Source organism: Triturus cristatus, chromosome 7 (genome assembly GCF_964204655.1).
Source record: "Triturus cristatus chromosome 7, aTriCri1.1, whole genome shotgun sequence".
NCBI classification, from domain to species: Eukaryota; Metazoa; Chordata; class Amphibia; order Caudata; family Salamandridae; genus Triturus; species Triturus cristatus.
Window position 1 is genome coordinate 28539677 of NC_140590.1, and position 23802 is coordinate 28563478.

General features: G+C 44.5%; 1 protein-coding gene across 1 annotated transcript in view; it reads left to right on the top strand.

The window, feature by feature from the left end:
• The window catches only part of LOC146808728 (cell adhesion molecule CEACAM1-like), a 140302-nt gene extending 117250 nt beyond the window's left edge, over window positions 1-23052 (top strand). Inside the window, exons 3-4 of the mRNA XM_085615539.1 lie at window positions 4344-4622; window positions 20592-23052. Coding sequence (XP_085471665.1) covers window positions 4344-4622; window positions 20592-20863 — 551 coding nt within the window. The 3' untranslated portion in view covers window positions 20864-23052. The remainder of the gene's footprint in view (window positions 1-4343; window positions 4623-20591) is intronic.
• Window positions 23053-23802: the final 750 nt, after the last annotated feature.

Consider the following 23802-nt stretch of genomic DNA (forward strand, 5'->3'; position numbering starts at 1 on the left):
AGAAATTCAAACAGTAAAACCAGAGGTTTCAGAGATTTAAGTTGAAATAGTGCCTAGAAGCACTAAATACCAAATATGGTTATCTGGTCATTCCGGACCAGGACAAAGTCACAATTCAGGCCGACTGCAATGGAGCATGGGCCGGATACAGGGACCAAGTTGGGCCCACTGAAGAAAGTACCTTAAGTCTTGATCGACGTCAAGGATGTCATTGATGAGGGGCTTGCTATGTGAATGCCTGTGTTGAGGATGCGTTGGGCAGCAGCAGTTCTGTAGAAGCTGTGAGATCTTGCATCTGGCATGCATCAAGCAGCAGCAATTCTGAAGTGACTGCAAAGAGATACATTGCACTGCGTTGGTTCTGCACACAGAGCCACAGCTGGGCTTGCATATCACTTTCAGGACCGCTTTCAAGGGTCCAGAACTGGGGTGGCCACAATTGGCAGGTAGGACACACTGCAGACAGAGTGCAGGTACCGGATTAAAGGTGGTTGGAGCATTTTTTGTTCATGAGGCTCTAATCGGGAGGCCAGACAACTCATCCTGGGAGTCACTCTGGTGGTCCTGGGTTCAAGATTCAGGTCCAGTCCATCCACTCAGGGCAGCAGAGTAGCAGTTCTTTTTGCAGAGCTGCACAGCAGTCCTTCTTAGTTTTCCACAGGTCCAGAGGTGCACTGAAGAGTTGGCTCTTAGGGTTCATCATTTATACCTGGTGCCCACTTTGAAATAGGAGAAAGTTCTGGAGCATAACAATTCGAAGCATGGAGCATAAAACTATCACACCACGCTACCTGACTTCATAAATCAAAACCATCCTTAACACAATCACTAGAGAAGACACTGGTGTACTCGGTGCTGCAGAATTCAGGAAGAAGCCTAAATACATCAATGAGGAGTGACGCGAATAAAGGTCAGAAAACGAACATAGGTGCCTTTCAAAGTCGATGGAGTTGGCTTCCAGCCACCCTCAACGCTTTCAAGGGTGATTGACCTACAAGAGGACAAATACGCAAACCTGAGAGATGTGATAAACATCTGCTCTCATGGAACATAGCAGGAGCCAAAAAATAGCTAGAAGAAGGCACGCAACCTCAGGACCGGGAAACCTACGGCATAATAGCCCTCCAAGAACATGGGCACTGGATAACCTACCCCTAGAGGGCTTCATCCACTGTAATGTAGCTGCATAAAAAAATGAGCACTCTGGGCACCCAAAAGGGGGGTTGGCAGTATATGTGTCCACAGCACTAAGCACCAAATCCCAACAGCTATCCTCTCCTGATCCTGGCTTGCAACCAAATGTAATCACTGGTGCAACGACAAATCAAATCCTGTGCTGTTAAGCAATACATACGCTCACCCAAAAGCAAGTAATAAAAAAGCTCATAACTCCCTTCTAATCACAACAATCTCGGATATTGTGACATAGTGCTGACAGGAGATTTTAACTCTTAGTTAATCTATACAGGAGATGAGGATGACAAACTAGGAACTGATAACATATTCTGGAATGTTCAGTCACAGTATCAACTAAAAACAACTCACCCAGACCGCGCAGGCCAATCACTAGTAAAGGCACTAGAGTACCTGGGAATGATAGTGATAAACAGCAGATCAATTGAAGACATCCCTCCCAAATGTACCTATCATGGAGTGAAGGCACGATCTATACTCGACTTTACAACAGTCTCCTTACCATTAATGCCATTCCTATCACATTTTTCAATTGAATTCACCACTCTGAGCGATCACTCCTATCAACACATCCATTTCAATGTAAACCCTCCAAAGCTCTTTGTCATTTCAGAAATGGGTGAAGGCATACTTGCCCTGACTAGAGTGGTGGGTTCTGCCTGGCTTGGGTGCATGCCCTATCCAACCAGACACCCCATTTCTAACCCCTGCCAACTAGGCTCTGGAGATGTTCAACTTTGTTATGGAAGTACTTTTGCCTCCAGTTTTCAAATGCTTTGTCTTGCAGTTTCAAAAAATCCATAAAGACTTGTCTTCATTCTTTCAATTTTAAATTGATCTGCTTCATAGCACCTTTCCCCTCACTCTTCCTTAGCATCAGTACTAGTTAACTCAGTCAAGCAGTTTACAGAAAACCCTAAGACTCATCGCAGCTCTAAGGAACTATCCAACACAGACGTAGACATTAGCCTCAAATCAATTAATTCTGTCTCACCTTCTGACCTTTGCCCTCAGGCATTCTAGCTTTAGCTTCATGGTTAGTAATCCTTACTACCACCTACATATATAGCCTTTCAATAGCCAACGCTATCAATTCGGTGACCTGGAATATGCCCAAGCCACCTCCTTACTTTAGAAGCAGACCCTCAAATCCTTTCTTACCTTTATCCTATTTCACTTCCACCTACTCTCTATGAAATTCTTAACAAAGTAATACATTCTCAGTTGTCTTTGTATTTGGAGGAGGTCAACTTTTGTGATTTGTTTCAGGCCAGTATTAGACATTCTCATAGCACAGGAATCATGGTCACAAGCATTGGGGATGACCTGCAGCTTCCGCGCTATCTCTTGCTCCATCTTACTGAAAATATTGAATGACATTGACATTGCAGCCTGGTCCTGAAGTGGCTCAGCTCCTTCTTGTCACACAGAACCCAGTCTATCAGATTACTTCATCTTGAATCCATCAGGAGTCCCGCAGGTCTTCTCCCTAAGGCCATCCTTTTCAACATGTATCCACCTCCTTCAGCCCTGCTTGTCCACTCCTTTGGTTTCAACAACTTGTCCTATGTGGACGATGCTCAAATTCTGAACTCTGTTCTAGAGGACCACAGACAGTTTCTAACCAACTTCCAATCATGCATGAGCCCACTTGCCAGTTGGATGCAGAATATGTCTCAAGTTCAACAGGGAAAAAATGGAGATTCTCATTTTCTGCAACATATCTCCAACTTGGACCCCTTGCGGGTGGCTGTTGAAGTTAGGCTTGCATCCATTCTGTATCTCCTTTGCCAAACACCTGGGCATCATCATGAATAACCAACTTAATGTTGGGAAACAAATTAATCAGGTATCGAGAAAATGCTGCACCCAAACTTGATTACTGAAATCCTGTCTTTTTAGTGAACCCAGACTATTTCAGGTTATTTAGAACTCAGCCTAAACTCATCTTTGGAATAGGTCATATTGCTCCTGCTTCTGCAAACTCAAAGCACTCAATTGGCTTTAAATTAAGATGCTTACAAGCTTCAAAGCTCTTATATGGTCCCTAAAGTGATCAGCATTGCAGGTCAAGGCTAGGTGAGACATAAGTTCACTCCACACCTTCTCTCTCACCCTCTCTGGCAGTGGCGTAATGGAAAATCAAGGGCCCCAGCTGCAGAATGGGAAGAAGGGCTCCTTCCTGAGTCTCTAATATCTCACAGATATCCATTGGCCTTGGGTAGGCCCCTTTGGTGGGGGGGGGGGCTGAAGAATCAGGGGATGATTAAGGTTTTGGGCCCCCCTTGTGCCTAAGGGGCTGCAGGGGCTTGTTTTCTGCCCCTGCTCTTTGGTCTGCCTCTGCCAAGAGACTGGTGATCCATTATTCAGTCAACTCCTGAATTGGACCACTCCAAACTGGACGCCACACTTTGAAATGATCCTTTCCTCACTCCTAAATCAATCAGCTGTGCTTCAACATTCTGGAAAATCATAAAACTCACCTTTTCAGATAATAGTCCTTGCCTCTCAGTCACTTGAGTCCTTCTGCTTACTATTTCCCTTTCTCTGACCCTTCTCTTCCTACATCATTCGGGCACCTTTGGAAATGTGTTCCTCTATATACTTGCAATAACATTACATCTTACATTTCTTAGTCTTGCATGACTTAGTTGATTATGGGATGTGAGAGTCTCTCTGGGGATTGATGCAGTGTGCGACCTCCTTCAGATTGCTTTGTTTCTATTGAACAAATGATTGATGCCGGTATTGCACAAGGATGCTTTGGCAGTGGTGATGAGGGGCTTGAGTGTATATTGGAATTTGTTTCCGTAAAATGCCACTCTCTGGGTCTTTGATCCTTCTTCTGTAATTGTTTTGCTTTATTTTACTTTTCCACAAAATGACACAATCAAGCCATTTCCAACACTGTACATTGTCACTGCACCTTGCAACTTGAATTTTAAGAGGTGATTTAATTTATGTTGTAAAGAAGAGTGATTAGTATGCAAATGAGTGTAAAGAGTGAGTTCAAAACATAGTAGACGTTGTTTGAAAAAAGAGATAATTTGGAGTTGTAAAAATGGTTGGTAGAAAATTGTGGCAGGACGGAGAGACTCCTGTATGGAGACATGCATCAATTGACATTTGCACCCTTTTCTTCTCTACAGAGAATGTTTCTAAACCTGTTATTCAAGCAGTGACTCAGAACCCGGTAGAGAATGGATCACTGGTTTTGGTCTGCAATGCATCGGGCACAGACGTCACTTATCAGTGGTACCAGGATGACAAATTGGTTACATCTGGAGGAAGGATTAATATCACTAATAACAGCCAGACTCTCACTCTTTCACCCTGCACCAGGAATGACACCGGAACCAGCTTCACCTGCAGGGCGTCCAACGCTGTCAGTCATTCCACCAGCAGCCAATACACTCTCACCGTTAGCTGTAAGTGTGACCAGGAAACTCCTAACCTGCTTTTTTTTGTCAAGCAGAAATTTTGTAGCAACTGTGTAAGAAACCGGCTCTATATATACTGCACCAAAGTGAGGTACAGTGTGTATACAGTCCAAGAGTCCCCAAAGGTAGGCAGAGGTTAAAGTTAGATAGAACCTTACTCTCTAAAGTGGAAGCTTGGTCGAACAGTAAGGCAGTATCAGAGGACAGTGTTAAGCATTCGATGTACACACCCAGTCAGCCAATAAATTCACACACTCAAGAACTGAACTCTAGGCCAATTGTTGTTGTATACAAATATATACTGTTGTTTTATTTTTCTAGAACCAAGCAAGCCTGGCACAGGTAAGCATATAAATACTTTGCAGTAATATGATATTTTGTTTGTAATACAGTTAAAAAATGCAGTAGAAACTATACTGGTTTTGGTCTACAGATAATATAGCAGGTTGCAACACTTAGGAGGTATAGTACATTGGAATGAATGGACTTTTTCAACAAATTGCAGGTAAGTTACTTTTTCTAACTCAGTGCTAGATGCCTAGATTCACACTGGGATATTTCCTGAGAACAGTTGAGAAAATGCTTTTTTGTTATTTGTGTGATCTCTAAGGAATATTTCAAGTTATCAAAACTCCACACTTGGACGTTTTTTCGAAGAAAATTGTCAATGTTATTCTATGGAAGAAAAACAGGTCATTGGTTTGCAGGTAAGTAAATGACTGTGGGAGTTAAGGTTCTGGGGTTAGACTCAAGGGTCCCCCAGGGTCAGTGATGCACTGTGATTGCACCCTCAGCGGCACTAGGGCGGCCAGGTGCTGAGTGTTGAGGCCCAATGTTATCCTATGGAGGATAGGGGGCTTCAGGTTGGTGGCTGCTAATTAGCAGGCCACACAGTTGTGGGAGCAAAGCTCCTAGGGTTTAGCTCAGGGCAAGTTGGGGACCAAAGTAGCACTAAAGGTGCACCCTCAGCGGCACTATGGCGGCCTGGTGCAGGGGGTTGTTTTGAGGTCGGGTGCCCCGTTGTTTCCAATGGAGAACCTCCGGGACAAAGAAACACTGCAGGCTCGGGACGAGGATCTTCTGGGTGCGACCATCACTTCGAGGGGTAAGTTGGGATGTCATGGGTTAGTTAGACACCGTTGGTTTGGGCACACAATGCCGTGGGGCGTCGGGTGCAGGGGTGCCTTGGGACGTCGGATTTTCTTACCCGCTCTGCTCGTGGTAGGGGGAGGGGTCCTCTGGATTGAGGCTGCAGGCATAATCTGGAGGCTTGAGGCAGGTCAGGGGTCATGAATCTCGGGTCAAGATCACCGGGGGGACCTCCTTGTGGTGTTGGTTCACTCAAGCTCGGGCCGGGGTCAGTGGGTGCAGAGTGTGCTGGATTTCTGGTCTCTGGTTGGCACCAGAAGCTGTAGTTTAAACACGTCCGGTGTTCTCAGGAGATAGAGTCCTGGAAGTGAAGGCAGACAGGTCTTCCGAGGTTTGTGAGGTTGCTGGCTGCAGGACACGCTGGGATTTTTTAAAAGCAGGTTCAAGGGGAGACAGGCCTGTAGGGCTGGGGTCAAGTCAGTGGGTGTCGTCCTCTTGTTAGCTCTGCAGGGCTCTTCGGTCCTTCTTCTTATTTTTTTTCTTGTGGTTTCTAATCTGAGGAAGCAAGGTTCAGGGTTCCCCCTAAATACTACATTTAGAGGCGTTACAGGTAGGTAAAGGGCAGGGACTAATAGGTCCCTTCCCTGGCGTGGGTACACCCCCTATTCTGCAACTCTCCTGTGGGAGGGGGGGAGGAGCCTGTCCCTTGTTGGCTGGGTCCCCCCATCCTCAAGTTGGCGGGGACTCGAGGTTGTGCTTCACCTCGCCTACCCCACCTGAGGGTTGGAGTTGCAGAGGTGGGCACACCTCCCTTCCTCGCTTGTTTTTCCCACCTGTTCTCCCACCCAAAGTGGGGGGTAGAACCAGTGGGGACCAGTTGCTGAAAGCAGCAAATGATCTGGAGAGGCTCACAAAGGCGGCATGCAAGCTTCTCCTTCGTGAATCCTGTCCATCCTGGGGGAGGAGCGTTGGCACCTCGTCCCAGGGCGTGCATTGTTTCAGGCCCCCGAGAGCAGCAGGCTCTCAACCCAGGGGTCCAGAAACATGTCTGGTGGTGGCAGCCTACGCAGCCACTCAGACAGGTCACTAGAAGTTGGACAAATTTTAGGGGGCATCTCTAAGATAAATAAAGTTCGTGAATACAAGAACCTGATTAATAAATCAAAAGCGGACTATTATTCTTCCTTGATCTGTAATTCCACCAACAGCTCCAGAGACATCTTTAATATACTGAATAGTGTCACCAACCCGGACTGCGCCAAAAACTCCATCATCCCCTCTCAAGAACTCTGTGAGAACCTTGCTGTTTTCTTCAAGGAAAAAATTTAGCTTATCTTTAAGGACTTGGAAGTCTCACCAGACTTTATCCCTCCCCCCGATCTGAGACTGGGATCCTCAGTGGACCTACTTCTAGGTCCAACCCTGGCTTCAAATGATCTTTTACTCGAGTTTCCACCTCTTACGTATGAAGCCTTTGGTAAACTGGCCAGAGAGATTTCCTCGGGGTCTCCCTTAGACCCTGTTCCACAAAAAATATGGAAGGAATTTGAGAAGGAACTTTTTCCATCCCTCCATCTTATTTGCAATCAATCTCTTGCGACGGGGACTGTTCCAGCTCAATGGAAACGGGCGCTAGTATCTCATTTGCTAAAAAAGCCCTCTCTCGACCCGGACTGTTCTAAAAACTACCGTCCCATCTCTTTGTTACCATTTCTAGCCAAGATTGTCGAGAGATGGGTTAGCAATACCCTCTCCAATCATCTGGAACGTCATCATCTACTAGATACTGATCAATTCGGCTTTCGGCCCACGGGACCGAGACCGCCCTCATCACCGCTATGGACGAACTTCAAGGGCGTGCAGATAGAAAGCAGGCAACGTTTTTGATCCTGCTTGATATGTCTGCCGCCTTCGACACTGTGAACCATAAGATTCTGTTGAATCGGCTGTTTGAGGCGGGAATACGAGGGCCGGCAGGGCAGTGGTTCCACTCATTTCTGCAGGATAGGCAGCAGGCGGTGTCCATCCCTCCTTTTCAGTCAGCCTTTACTTTGATCTCGCACGGGGTCCCCCAGGGCTCAGCAATTAGCCCAATCCTTTTTAACCTTTATCTTAGACCCCTGATTACGCTAATTAAAAGTTTCGATATTAAACTTGTCAACTACGCCGATGACACGCAAATGATTCTCTCCCTGGAGGGAGAGGACTCTTCTTTGGTTGAAATCTTTCACAACTGCCTGCGTGCCACCTCTCGTTGGCTTAGGGACAACTCCCTTCAGTTTAACGCAGGGAAAACGGAGGTGCTCTTTTGCGCTGGAACTAAGATTCCCCGACCCTTCCCAGATAATTTCTGGCCCCCTGAAACTGGGACTTCTGTCCGGCCGGTGGAATCAGTTCGTAACCTAGGGGTCATGCTGGATCATAAGATCAGTTTGGAGACGCATATCCATAAGATTACTGCTTGCTGCTTTGCCATCCTCCGTTCCCTAAGGAAAGTCCTTCCTCTCCTTCCCCCACATGCTCGCGTCCAAGTGGTAAGATGTACCATCCTCAGCAGATTGGACTATTGCAATGCCCTTATGCTGGGATCCCCTGGATTCTTGTTGGACAGGCTCCAAAGGGTCCAATCAGCAGCTGCTAAGCTGGCCTTGGGGCTTCCTAGAAGAGCACACGGGTCGTCCTCTCTGAGCAAACTCCACTGGTTGCCGGTGAGGCAGAGAGTACAATTCAAAGCCCTTTGCATAGCCTTTAGGGCGCTCCATGGAACTGGCCCTGCCTCCCTACAATCGAGATTTACGTGGTACACTCCAGCCAGGCAGCTTCGCTCTTCTGAGGCCAAACTGGCAGTCGTTCCCAGATTTAAGAGAGTTAGATCTGGAGGTAGATCCTTCGAGGTAACAGATGCCAAGCTTTGGAACTCGCTCCCAGCCAATATTAGGCACATCTCTGAACTTCTCCCATTCAGGAGACGGATCAAAACCTGGTTATTCCCCAAAACATCTGTCTGATAACTCCAGTTTTCTTTGCTTCACTTTACGCCTCCCTCTGATCCAGTCAGCGCCAGGTTGCCTGCAATGGTGACAGTGCGCTTTATAAATGCCTAAAATAAATAAATAAATAAATAAGATGCCCTTTGTCGTGCATTTTACATTAAATCCCACACTGGGATCAGTGTGGGTTTAATGTGCAGAGAAGTTTGATACCAATCTTCCCAGTCTTTAGTGTAGCCATCATGGTGCTGTGGAGTTCGTAATGACAAACTCCCAGCACCATATACTCTTAATGGCAACACTGCACTTACAGGGCCCAGGAATGGACTTAGGCACTGTAGGGGTACATGGCTCATGCACCTGTACCCTCACCACTGGCATTGGCTACCCAGCAAGAGGGGTGACTGATATATGCCAGGGCAGTGGTTTGTGCGCAAGGCCCACAGGGATGTGTGCAATGTCGACTCTTTGTTTTGTTCTGCACCAAGACACGCAGCCTGCAAAGGCAGTGTGTGAGTGACAGGGTACAGGACCTCTAAGGGTGGCAAAATAAGTGCTGCAGCCCTTAGAGGCCTTCTCTGGTCACAGTGCCCTGAGTACCTATGGTACCATTTACCAGGGGCTGACATGTGGCCAGAGATAACAATTGGGTTTAGGCTTCAATGCAGGTTTAGGGAAGGAACATAGGCCCTGGGTACCTGGTTGGCAGGAGCCCAGGGTACACTCAGTCAAAGCACATCAGCAATTCAGCAAAGTGTGGGGGCATACCATGCAAGAAAGAGGGCACTTTCTCACAAACTGCTAATCTTGATTTTTTTCTGATTAAGCTTTAGACGTTAAAAAAGGATCTAAAGATAGATGCAATACCATCAAATTAACCGTATGCACAGCTACTATAACATATCGGGGAAAATTAAAAGTGGGCTGGTAACAGCAGCGTGGTAATAGAAGACATAGACCCTCATAACAAATGGCCGCTTAATTTGGATAGAGACAGTAACCACAGTATCAGAAGAATGAGATCTGCAGAAGCACCAGAGATCTCTTGACTCATCCGGAGATTTCGGCTGCTGAAGGCAGCAAAAGACTCTGTGAAAATCCAGCCCTAAAACCAAACTGGAAATTATCAATTTTCCTTGATAATTCCTCATTTTTTAATGTTCCCTCTTGATCCAGCTGATAATGAGCCGACCGCAGGAGTTACTGAATCTGAGGTTCCTGGGGTACCATGGGGAAACTCATTTAGGGCTCTAGTATTACCTTTAATGGGCAGTAAAGTTGCAACTTTATTGGACCATGAGAAGTTTTGGTCCTGGATGAGGAATGTCATGTAGGGTGTGAAAATACCGTGCTCTTTTCTGCTTGTTTTTCGAAAATGTAGTGCTCCTTTGGGGCAGGTAATCCAACTAAGCCACTTGAAATTCACTTTTTGCTGAAAACAGAAGTTCTGGTCTAAAACACGATTAATGTCGCACTTGTAATGGGGCCCAGAGACTTTTACTGTAAGTTTATAATTAAGCATGAGAAATCTCAGGGCTCCTTTTAAACAAATCATATTGATAACACATTACAAACAAACAATGTTCAGAATCACAGAACCCTAATTACTGCACAGCACATTTTCCTTGTGTATTCACCCAATGATTATAAACCACACAGAGCTGAGTTTGCCCTCCACCTCTGAATTTCCTCTCCACTTTACTCATTTTCTCTGTCCATCTTATTGAAGATAAGGCTGGTCTTTTTGCTCTTGCTATTTCTAATGAGAGGTTAAATCCCCTTTTCATGGTCTTTCTGGAGAGACCCTTGATTGTATACTCCTAAATGCTTCTTACATTATTCTGTGATCTCCTTCTTGCCCTTATTGATGCAGTTACAGTATGAAGTCTCTTCTGGTAGGACTTGTAGCTCAGGTCCTTGATTATTCTGGTCCACTGCCTCCACTCTTCACAGTAACTTTTCATCCATGCCACTTCTAGATTAGACGTCACACCACAGAATATGTTACCGGTTGGACAAGCTTTGTATTGTTGGCACAAAACAGCACCAACCTTGTAGTGTAGTTCCTATATCCCTAATAGGCTCTGCGCATTGGAATAATATACACTATAGTTTTGACATAGGTCATTATGTCTCTATCGAGTACATTAAACATAATTACTTGTGTGTGCCAGCTAATTCAGAGGTCACTCGAAACATCTCGAATATACAAGAAGGGATTTGTTTCTGACAACCCCATACACATGACAACTTTGTTTCCCTTAGAGTCGGAACAATCTCAGAACCATGGAAACAATAGATAACAGTTTCACTCAGTCAATCGTGCATACTTCGTTTCTACAGAGTTGCACAGAAATAGAGAGACGGGCGTTTCAATAAAAAGGGGTTTATTGAACAGTCTTATTTCTCATGCAAGAGATATGAACTGCTACAATAATGAGACAGGATGCGAAGTACAATACGTACAGGGTTAGCAGTAAGATAAAATAATACTGCAATAGCATTGGTTTGCAGCTATGACATATATTCATAAAATACATACATAAATAACACCGGCTAAAATGTGAATACTCATCTGATGCTTCTAAATAGTTCTACCCCAGAGTGGGTACCTAACCTAAGTGTAGTATGAGGTAAGAAGTAGGTGCTCTTTTCCAAAGTATAGCTAGCTATAATTTTAGTTTTGCCAAGAGTTGCCAAAAGTTTCTCTAAGTTCTAGTCTGCTCTATACCTTAGAATGTGTGAGGTTGGAATCTCTTTCTGGGACTCGATATCTAACACCCCGCAAGGGAAATCAGAAGCACTGGAGCGTGATTCTCTGTGAGGAGGATGACAGTGTCTGGTCAGTGCATCAGGTGGGAACTTGATCTCCTTCCGAATTTGCTGTGGCAAACCGCAAGTATGCAGTCGAACTGGACCGTACCGGAACCGTGGTTTGCCAGTGCAAGTGCAGGTAATTTATACCTTGAAGGTGTTAGGAATGCCTGTATTGACGTAAAAGTCGGGCATCGGAACATCATGAATGAACCCCTAAGGAATAGATGTTCATGCATAATAAATGAGTACTTTGAGAAATCAATATCCAAGCAAGGGAAATTCCTGAAGGCTTAAGAGTCTGGTTTTCCAAGAACTCATTGTGACGTGGATTGATGTATGTAGGAGACCATGCCTGTATTTAGTTAGCATGGACAATGCCTAAATAAGGGCTGGATTTTCTATGCCTAAATAAGGGCAATATGAATGGTACCTATATAAGGGCATAAATCAGGAAACCTATATACGGAATCTAAATCTACACACAACACCCACTCCAGTTTCGTATGAATCCCAAACATACTAAACATATCTAAAAGAGAGTATTGCATGATCAGCTAAAACATATCTAAAAACATATGTCCTAAAAGTGCATTACAAAACCATTGCTATGCATAAGGTGCTGTATATATTAAAAGCAATATTTAATTCTAAGCATATGTGTGCATTGGAATTGCTAAAAAGAATGAAACAGAAATATAAACACATGATGAAATGGCTCGTTAATACAGAAAAAAGAGCGGAAAGCATTCCATATCAGGTTAACACAAATCAATTGTTGATGTGACAAGGTGGCATAATGACCCTGGAAGATTTTCAAAGAATTATGTTCTCTATGAATAGTTCTACTATAAGCAGATTTCTGTGCCAAAAAATGGAGAAAAAAACAAATTTTGAAAAAAAAAAATGTATTCATAGGAAAAAAGTTCCAAAATTAGTCCCGTGTCTGAAAAAGAATGAAGGCCGAATTCAGAGTCTCATCGTAACACTGTGTGCCTGAATCAAAAGTCAGTGTGTGGGCTTGGAGAAAACATGAAATCTTCTAATCCTGTAGACAAAAAGTCGTCTACCGTTGTAGGTGAAAGTTGGAATACCTTGTATAGAAGATTAACTGCGCATAGATGTGAACTATCGCCTTCAGCACTGGTTGCATCAGCAATGTTCGAATCGGATGTTACCTGCGTGTCTGATGTTTCTTCTCGTACCTCAGCAGTAGCAATTTGCGTCTGTGAGATCTCAATGAATGCCGTCATCAGGATTGGTAGCCGCTTGGGACAACACAGAGCATGGGCCGTTACCGGGTCCAGCAGAGTATCGATATCCGTAGGCATGACTGATGGAAGTGTTACAAAGATGTCCAGCACACATTCTTCACCTCAGAGCAGGCAGCGTAGAACAGGTAAGATGCAATCTTGCCAGATTGGTCTGAATGACAGAAACCATGTGGTGTTTAATTCTCGTAGAAAAGGTAATCCCAAAATTTGGACGATGCGCTCACGACACTTCATCTCCAATAGAGCTCTCTCCATGGTGAATTGGGTATCGCTGGTGATTTGGCTTGCCATATCGTAGCAGTAGGAGCAAAAATAGGATCCCTGCAACAAGTGCTAAAAGGAGGGGCAGGTCGCCAATCACAGAGTGCACGAAGTTTGGAAATGTGCCGAGGACTGCTTGAAAAGGTGCTAACAGTCCTGCACATACGTTCTTAAATACATGTATAATACCGCTCGTATCAGACATGTTTAAGATACGACCTAACATTTCTGAGAAATGTACAGGGCAGTCTGTATACAAAAGGGTATGTATCTCAGCAGAAGTCCTTGTGACTTGGAGATCATAGGTTTCACTGGCCGAGGTCAGTGGCACTGTTTTCTGTAAAAGAATGGCTTTCATTCTGCTTAGAGTATCAATTCATATAGAAGAGATGTTCAGTGAAGGCCATAAATGCGACTCCCTGACTGTGTCTATTTGTGGAAACAAGACTTGCATACAGCAAGTGACCCTGGATGTAACCGTAACTAGATATGGAATACCTGGCAACATGCCACAGCAGCTGTGATCATTCAACATAATGTAACTCCCATTAGAAAGTTGGCCAAAAATTGGATTAATCACTGCAGCTGGTGAACCTTGCAGGTGACAGAATAAGTTTGTAGTGGAACCATCACAGGCCCCGTGTAAGTTAATACCCTGACAAAGGAGAGAACCGCTTGATGCGTGTTCACAGTTTTCACCGCTAAGAAACACTTCACGTTCCCCACTCCAACATCTATGTGTGTAAGGTAAGTCCCAGGATGTCTTGATGTATCCTTTACCCAAACTTTCATATTTGCCTACTGGTATATATTTTAGGCAATACTGAAAATGGAAAGTTGTAACAGGCAGAGGAATTTTACCATGTATGAGCTATTCAGTAGCTGTTTTTTCTGCCGCCGTGAATGGTAATTTTTCCAGTTTTTCAATGCTCAGCACAGTGTAGTCTGCTCCCCTTTGTGCCAGTCTGATCTGTTTATCAGTGAGATTGAATTCTGAAAACAGTGACGCAGTGTTGATTAAAAACCAAGGCATATAGCCTGCACGCAGGTTTTGTAGCGTCCAGCCCAATAGCATGATAGAACGTAGCTGAGACTGACCATGTTGCAACATGACCAAGTCTTGTTCCATGATGTCTATGACAGAAGACACAATGCTGTCTAATGAATATATGCTGGACGACAGAGTTGTTAACCCGTTGTCTACTACAGGGAGAGTTTTCTCTAAATTAATACGATCAATTTCTCGTATTCACTCTGCAGTCTCTGCTTGGGTAACCTTCCATGTTTCATTATAAGCAGCCTAGATACCGGCATATATAAAACGTTTTTGACGCGGTTTACTTGGTCCCAGCAAGAATTCCCTAAGGTCTGCGCCTTCTTGAAGTAAAGTTAAGTATTGTTTTACATCCTTCAGTGTAGCTTTCTGTAGCTAATCAAGGCAAAGTTTCTCTACACTGTGATGTTACTACCCCTGGATGCTGTCTTTGAACATAGCATGGGTCTGGCCTATTGATAGTGAAACCCTTTGTTGTTCAGGAATCGATCTTGACAGTTGTTTGTGTCTGTGGGCCAGAGCAACCATTTTTTTCCATTCTGGATCTGATCTGTTGTGATGCAAAATATTATGTAGGTCGACCTTCCCCCGTTTTGCTATTACTTGCAGGTATAGGTATGGTCGGTGTGTTCATGTCTTTGATCTTGGCTAATCAAAGGCAAGACGTTTGTTGGACAGTGTCATTAAAAAACATAATTTGCTCAGGGATGATACAGGCTCTAAGCAAAGCTTCTACCCCCTTTATTTGCCAATCTTTTGTACCCCAGACAGATTTTGTCTCAATGTTGTCTTTCCAAAAGTCGAAACCCTGTCTAGACAGTTGGGTAATAAAGGCTGCAGAATAAATCTGTTTCGTATTGGTTAACATATTTTTCGTTCCTGTCTTGTTCACATTTTTAAAGTAAAACGTTTCTGGTTTAGACAAATTGTAGCCTGAAAAATATGGAAATTTCATTACAAAAGTTTTCGAACTACCCTTTGAGATGTAGGACAATGTTCCCATTGGTTATACATAAATACCGTTCTAGGTGTTGCAGAAGTATGCAATAAATGATGACCGTAGTGGTTATAACAATACATTTGTTCATAGTCTGATGAACCCCCTAAATGTTCATGGTTTGTGAATACTGTAGACGTCTCCAGATCAGACATCATGTTATTAACAGTCTCGAAGTCCCAATCATCAGAAAAGGTACTAGAGGTAATAAAGTCACTTAACAAAATTTTAAATAAGTGTTGAATCTTCAGTAGCTCCCATGGGCCAAAAATGTAATATTCAGTTTACTCCCAAAATATACCATCATGTATAGGAACGGCTGTGATGGTCACTGCTGACAAGTCTCTTGCTTCACGATGGGATGATTGTGTGGCTGGAGAAGTAAGTTCACTCTTTTACTTGCTGTGTCCATTTGAATATATCTTCCATTTATCAGCATACCCAGAGTTATTACCAGAGCTAACCAAAGTAGAAAGAAGAATATTCCCAAAACAATCCATAGTTTAATCCATGGCGAAACCAGATAAGTCTTTTTCAGGAGATGAAAAAGGTCTGTTGCTTGTTCTTTGAACGTTCTTTGTGCTGGTGTCGTTTCAGGTTCCCTTGGATCCTCAGAAAATGTATCAAAGTTCATGAAATAGCCAGAGGCAGTTCTGTCAATGGTTTGAATTGCATCAGGATTTGTTGAATTCTCTGGAACCAGTTGATCACTTGTTACTTCGTTGTAGACATGTGTATCAGGACAAACTGTTATTTGGGTCTCAAGAGGTACAAGGTTCATAGCATTGTTGCTTAGTCCTTCATTTCTCACTGTAGAATCTTCAAAGGTGATGAGTCTCTCAGTTTGAACCTCTTTGATTGTAGCTAGCGGAGTGCGTCTGCTACATTGGCGGAGTCCACTTGGCCTGCTGCTTAGTATCGGCCATATAGTGTGGTTTGATCAGGTCGATGAACACAAATCTTTTCTCCTTTTTTCCAGCAAGGGGCAGCAAAAGTACTGTTCTTGATCCATGGATTGCTTGGACAGGTACTGGTTGTCTGTAAGAAGGCCCAAATTCCTTCTTTTCCACGATCTTTTCTCTGACTAGATCACCCAGCTTTGGGATCCAGACAGGCCTTGCTGGGACGGCCGTTTTTTCCCCAGTGATGGTTGGCTTCAGGAGCACGTTGCTTTGTTTAGATTCTTAGTTCATTTAAGTCCTGTAAAGCAGCCAAATGATCTTTGATATCAAACTTTTATTTTCCATCACTGTGCCTTGCATATCAAGGTCCGGAATCAACATTCTAGTTCCAAATAGGACTTCATATGGAGTGACACCCCCTAGAGTACTTCCTGGCAAGTTAAGTGCGTGCTGGACCCCATAAAGATGTTTGACCCACCCATCACCTGAACCTAATACCCTAGCCGTTATAGACTGCTTTATGTCCCGGTTTTTTCTTTCCACAACAGAATTTCCCTCAGGATGGAATAGAGAAGAATACCGCAATGCTACTCCCAAACTGGCCATGGCTTCTTTGTAAGATCGAGAGCTAAACGCAGGACCCTGGTCAGAATGTAGTGTGCCAATTGCGTATGTGTCGATAAAGACTCACAATTCTTTTATAACAGTTCAAGCTGAGGCCACATCCATAGGAACCTAGATTTAGTGCTCATGGGATTGCATTTGTCCAAGAGGATGCCTGCACGTAGATAGTCTAATGCTGTTTAATAATGGTGTCTGAACTGGGCTGGCTATGTTGTAGTCAGGTATCTGGTGGCGTTCTGTACTGCGATCTCTATTGCAGTCTATGCAGTTATTGATGAAGATATGAATCTGTGTATTCATTCCTATCCACCAGTACATCTCTTTTAATTTTAAAACTGTTTTAGAGATTCGCTGATGTGTCAGATCCTCTCCCAGATGTGCGTCATAAATCAAAGCTGCTCTTCATTCCATGTTTGATATTACCCTATCCCCCACTCCAGGGATTCGAGCAAATGGAACATTGTTCGCATCAATTATATATGAGTATTTGAGTGGAAATTTTTTAGGTAACGCTGCACCACTGCCTTGCTTGAAGCATTGACAGCCAGCATTTTTTCACTGTCTATTTTCGTTTTTGAACGATTGATTGCAGCTGCGGAAGCCGTTTGCACAGCCCGTTTCGCGGCTTCATCAGCCAATGAATTCCCTTCAACTTGAACGCCATCACGTTGATGATTCAGCGTGTGTATCACGTGAGTCTTTTGTAGTCCATTTCGCAACTGAACTACTTGTTCCCAAAGCGTTTTATGCTTGATTGTGCCACCTTTTGCAATGTCCGCCATGCATAGTTTGTAATGGTACAACCACAGGTTTAGCTTCTTTGTCACTTGTGCTACAAGCATCCCACCGGTCCAATATCAATACTTAACAAACAACAATTCTACTGCCCCTGCTCCCCATTCACAAAATCATTCTGTAACTCAAAACCACTGCTTGCATACTGGAATCATCTTCCTCAGCGTTCTCAGCATTATCATTAATTGCCTCCCAGCACGTTCATACCCTGCTGCCACGCCCCTTCTTCTTGCAGGCCCTACACTTTTTGCTTACAGCAGGACACATTTGAGAATTTGCAATGTGGCTACTCGACCCACATCTGTAACATGACATCCCTGTAAAATTACTACTTGTTCGCATTACTTCATAACCTTACCTCTTCCAATAGCACAGACATACCCAGTCCTTTCATTCTCCTTCCTAACTAACTGTATGCATTTTTAGGAACCCTCAGTACTTCTCACAACATCCACCACTGCCTTTGTAAGACCTGGGGTCTCCAGGCCCTATGGGGCGGTAACGTGACACGAGCCGTCGGGCCACCAAAGGTCTGTGTGTAAAGCAACCATACAACACGCACCTCACATGGGACAAGGAACACACACAATAAGTGACGCCACACGGTAGGAGTTAAGTAAATACTCAAGTTTATCCAAGCAGAGCACGTTAGATGCAGTTCATGAGTTAGCAGTACATTTCATAAGCTGGTAATACCACAAATGACATTCAGTATATTTCAGTACTGCCTGAGGTACAATTACCCTTCACCTGGAGGTACATGCGCGCTTCACTTTCCTGTAGCGCCTTAAGGAGGTGACGATGGCGCTAGGCGCGCTATCTGGTGACTACCTCAGAACGGGGCATCTAGCATAGGGCTACTCGTAATAGATGTCATTTAGCATTTCGTTATGGAACATGAATAACAGCGCGCTACTCGTAATCAATAGCACGTGGTACTTCAACCTGGGCGTAAATAACAGCGCGCTACTCGTAATCAATAGCACGTGGTACTTCAATATGGAACCTGACTAACAGAGCGCTGCTCGTAATCACCAACACGTAGCACTTCAATATGGCACATGAATAACAGAGCCTACTCGTAATCACCAACACGTAGCACTTCAATATGGCACATGAACAACAGAGCGCTACTCGTAATCACCAACACGTAGCACTTCAATATGGCACATGAATAACAGAGCGCTACTCGTAATCACCAACACGTAGCACTTCAATATGGCACATGAATAACAGAGCGCTACTCGTAATCACCAACACGTAGCACTTCAATACGGCACCTGAATGACAGAGCGCTACTTGTAATGGTGGGCGCTGAGTACTTCAATGTGGGGTAGGACAGTCAATGCGCCTCACGGAGCCTTTAGCAGGAAGCGCCCGGGACGGGAGGAGCGAGTCTCTCGGCTCCGGTGCAGTTCGTAGGGCACCTCGCTTCAGAGCAGTCACGGGGACACAAGGAGAGGATCCCTCGGTGGAGTCTCTCCGTCGCGCTGGCAGGGGGAACTCCCACGGAGAGGGGACCCGGGCTGAGGGTGCGGTGCGGTTCCAGACCAGTAGGGGGCGCACCAGGGGCAATCCCAGCCTCCGGGCTTACCTCGTTCTCGGCGTCCGACGGCGTCCGCTCCAGCGACGATGGGGGAACTCGGCCCCAGGCCTCGCGCACCTTCTCTCACAGCTGCGACGGCAGCGGCGGGGCCCCGAGCTTCTCACGGGCCTCGCGACTCTGCAGGGCACTTCTTCCGGCCTCCGGGCCGCGGCGGTGAGCGCGCTGGCTTCCACGTCACAGGGGGGCTCAAGTTAAGGTTGGGGACTCCGCGCTCAGCGGAGCACGCTGCCAGGGGTCCCAGGCCAGGTCAGGGAGCGCAGGGGTCACAGAGCTAATACCTGGTAGATCCCCCGTGGCGCTTCACTCTGCTTTGCATACGGCTTCAGGGGTCAGTCTGGACACGCAGTCTCAGTGCTTGGCATATAAGTTTAAGAGTTCAATCTGGACACGCAGTCTCAGTGCTTGGTATATAAGTTTGAGAGTTCAATCTGGACACGCAGTCTCAGTGCTTGGTATATAAGTTCTGTTCTCAGATGTTAGATAGAGTTTTGTTGGCGCAGATGTATCTGGCGCCCTTAAGGGGTTCTGTTACAGGGGGTTAGGAATGGAGAGAGCGACTAGATCCTTCCTAGTCAGGCTGGCAGAGAGTCTCTGGTTCCTCCTACTGCTGGGCAAGATCAGTGGGTTTCACAGGGTCCCTCACTCACTTAAGAGGCAGCACCTAAATCCTGTCACTCTCAGAGGCATAAGTCCCTGGCTAGGCCCTACCGCCTACACTCCTGGTGGATTCTTCCAGCTCTGCTTCACCCCAATGGCCAACTCACCACAAAAGATTCCCTCCCTCTCTTAAGTAGCCCTAGGTCAGGTGACCTCTAGCCAAGGCGGCAAAAGTAAAACCCCACCTCCCTTCTAGAAGGTTCCAGCTTCTTCCAGGAGCTTCCCCACTCTAACTATGGGACAAAAAGGCGGGCTGGTGTTGCAACATTGTTGTGGGTCCCAGCCAGCTCCTGGCAGCTAGGGTGCTACTATGAAAAACGACCACCCTGCAGTAGCAGGGGTCTGTGGCAGCCATCTTGGGAGAAGGGAGCACCTGCACCTTAACACTGATTGGCAATGAAAAGGCGCCCGGAGACCTAGTCCAACATAAAAATGAGGGTGGAAAAAATGAGGCACGATACAAAAATAGAAGGGGAGACCACCCTAGGGCTGACAGGTCCAACAGCCTTCAACACATGACCATCATTTTTTCTGTATCTTCTTAGATTTACTTTTCATTATTAATCCGTTCCTTAACACTTGATCATATGACATATGCTCACAAGCACGTCACAACTAACCCTCTTAAGGGTGCAATACATTGATCAATTGTGTCAATTGTAGGCAAAAAACAGCACCAGCCTGATGGTTCTCTGATAAAAGAGGTTCATGTGAGCAAAATCATAATTTTCTCAGGCCAAAAAATGTATACATACAGTCTTTTCTACATACTATTTTAGAATACTTCATTGTGCGGTTGTTTCAGATTGAAACTTTAATGAACACTAGCAACAGTCAGAATAGAAACAATGTGTTCTGTTGTTCTAAAATGTCCATTTAATGTGTTTGCTTCAGATGGACCTGGCACTCCGGTGATCTCTGCCATCCCTGAGAAGCCGGTCTATCTGGCCGGCTCGGCTCTAACCCTCTCTTGCACGGCTGCATCCCACCCTCCTGCACTGTACACATGGCTTCTCAACGGGCAATCCTTATCAAAATCAGGACCTGAACTAGGCTTTAATTCTCTAACTCTGACTGACTCTGGGAACTATACCTGTAAGACCGCTAACAATGTCACCCACTTTTCCAATCAAGCGACCTGGGGGATCCGCGTCCTGGGTGAGTAACCATCTGCAAACTCCCTGAAGAGACGGCAGACCCTCTCCCTTCTGGATGGTGCTGGTGGTGGGCTTTTTCAACGGTTGTCTTTCAGTTGATGGACCTTTTCTTTTCTTCAATTGTCTTCTCCGCAAGTTGCTTCTTTAATTTACTCCTGGATATAATGTAAAATATTTAGGATTGGTGAACTTTAGGATTGGTGAACATTTCAATTTTTTAAGGTGCTAGTGCCGTATTTTGAGACTTACCATCTAGTACTTTGGTAATCCACTAGCTAAACTGAGATATTAAAAAGGCTTCAGAAAACGAATAACTATACAACACCTTTGATCAAAGCATACTCGATAATGTGTGTTATAAATGTTGCTCATACTAAACAAAAAAGTGCGCTTAGTATCCTTTACACAACAGCTGTGTCCTACTCAGCGGAAGTAATTTATCCTGTCCATTACAGTTGTTTCATACTCGGTGTTAGTAACATACCATTTACATGTATTTTGCATATGAATCAAGATTGGCAGAATCTATATATTCAACAAAATATAGATTTTGCATTTTTGCATTCATACAAATATATTTTGCAAATCTAAACATTTCAAAAAACTATGTAGAGGAAAGTTTATTATAAACAATTACAAGTTGAATCAAGCATGAATTCCTACGTTGTGCAAATCTTTATGCAACTCAGACAGCAGCAACAGCCACACAGATACACTCAATGTTACAAGAGATGACATCACTAAGGCCTTAAGACTCCAATACAAAGACACCACCAAAGGTTCAACCTTCTTTATTGCTGTGATGTAACCATTAAAGATGAACACAGTGATGATTGTATAGGCTGTAATGAACTTACCAACTTAGAGATGGGAAGATCAGAACTACTGAAGTTTAGCTAAGGTGAATTTCAGAACAAGCAGCTGCACATTAGAACAAAATAGACAAAAACATGAAAAGTGGAACGGATAAAGATAGATAAAGTTGGCCGCTGTCTTTTTCTTAAAATGAAGACTTCCTACCTGATGAGAGGACATGTAGATATTACTTCCAGCCAATGATGCCAACTTTATGCATGCTGTACTGCATTTACCTCTACCAATAGGATTGTTCATCATGTTTAGCTTTAAACTCATTTGACATATAATTCAGACTTTTACAATTTTTACATTCATTATTGGTCCAACGCACAGAGTATGTGGAAAACAATCTGCCACTGAGGATACCTCCACTCCAGATCAGGAACACGATTTCTGAGATGACTCCACTCATGGAAGTCCGGATGATGAAAAGCAGCCTGGTCCATCTGGTCTACCTGGGCAGGTAGCTGCAGTGAGTCACACGTGGCCCACACCTACACCTCCCAACCCTGAGCCTATGGATACCTCCAGTTACTGTGTCCAAACTAACATCACCACAATCTTGTGCCCCCCAGTCCTGGCTGCAGTTGAATAAACACCTCACCACCTTTATTTCACCTAGGAATCAGTGGGATGGGGCTCACTGGGTCAAGGGCACAAGGGTAGCGGGTATAGGGGTTGTAAGAAGGAATCTGTGGGCCTGCAAAGTGGGGCCACTGGGTGCACAGGGTTCACTGTCACCCAGGCCACCATCAACCAAGTCTTGGGATCCCTCCATCAGTCCAAAGACATGATGGTCTAGGTCCGTACAGAGCTCTGGGAGATGAAGCAGTTGTACAGTAGCACAATGTACAGATGGAGAATCTGATCTCCAATTTGAGCTCCCCGACTGGGGAGCTGCATGACATTTACACCCTTATGTGCAGGGCTTTTCCAGCACCATCTTCTCTTTTCTGTGGTCAAACATGATCCAACTACATCTGCCTCAGCCACAGAAAGGGAGGCCCTGCCAAAAGAGGCAACACCTGCACCCACCTCAGTCCCTGGAAGTGTGGATCCACCAGGCCTCCGCAGGGGCACATGTTTATCTGGACCACCAGTCGAGGATGGCAAGACCACCACCAAGAGACACAGAGCCTAGTTTTCCCTAGTGCGTAACTACCATTGACTCTGTGGACTATTTTCTGGACACATGTGCCTTTCTGATGCCAGTTGTATTTTCAACATTGGATTTCAAACATGTTTGGCTCTTCAACAACAGTTTCATTCACCAAGGTTGATTTGCATCATTGTTTTCGCTCTTTTGTGTACATCCTGTTTTAGTTTATTTGGTTTTGGTGAATAAAAACAAAACCAGCAAAGTCAAAGACTACAGTTGTATTTTGTTTCTCAATTTACATATCATCACACATAGTACAATGTAAATAGTGCTTGTTTATTCATAAATAAATGCTATGTAGCTAATGTTTCACATAATCTCCAGAAATAACCAAAACGAACAAATAGCACAAACGTAACTGATGTCTGTTATTACATTGTTAGAATGAAATGTTTGTCATAGTTTACAAAAAACATTACAACCCATGTGGAATCCAAATCATCAGTGCCTGTTTAACAATCACAGTTCCAGACATTGCCACCATGGAAGACTGTAATATAATCCAAAAAACAGACTTAATAGACACACTTTCCTCGATTTATGGCATCAGCTGGAGCGTGATCTTCTGGTTCAGAAGTAATCAAATATCACCAGTGGTGAAAATCCTGGCATTACTCCATTTTGTGCCCACAGGATCATTTCAAGACACTGTTACAGTATCTGGTGCAATGTCACAACCAACTTTAAGTGGTGTGATAGAAGAAGTTTTTTCTAAAATTATGAGGTACATCAACCGCTTCAAACACTTAGAACAGAAAACAAGTCTACTGAAATCTTAATAACTTCAAATCAATAACTGCAAGTTGTCTTCGTGAAAATATGTACACCCAGATTGTACTTACCAACACGCTGACCCTCTCAGGTCCAGGTTGTGACATTTGCTGGGGAATGCTGCTGTTCCATAGTACAAAGGAATCATGGGTTGATCCGG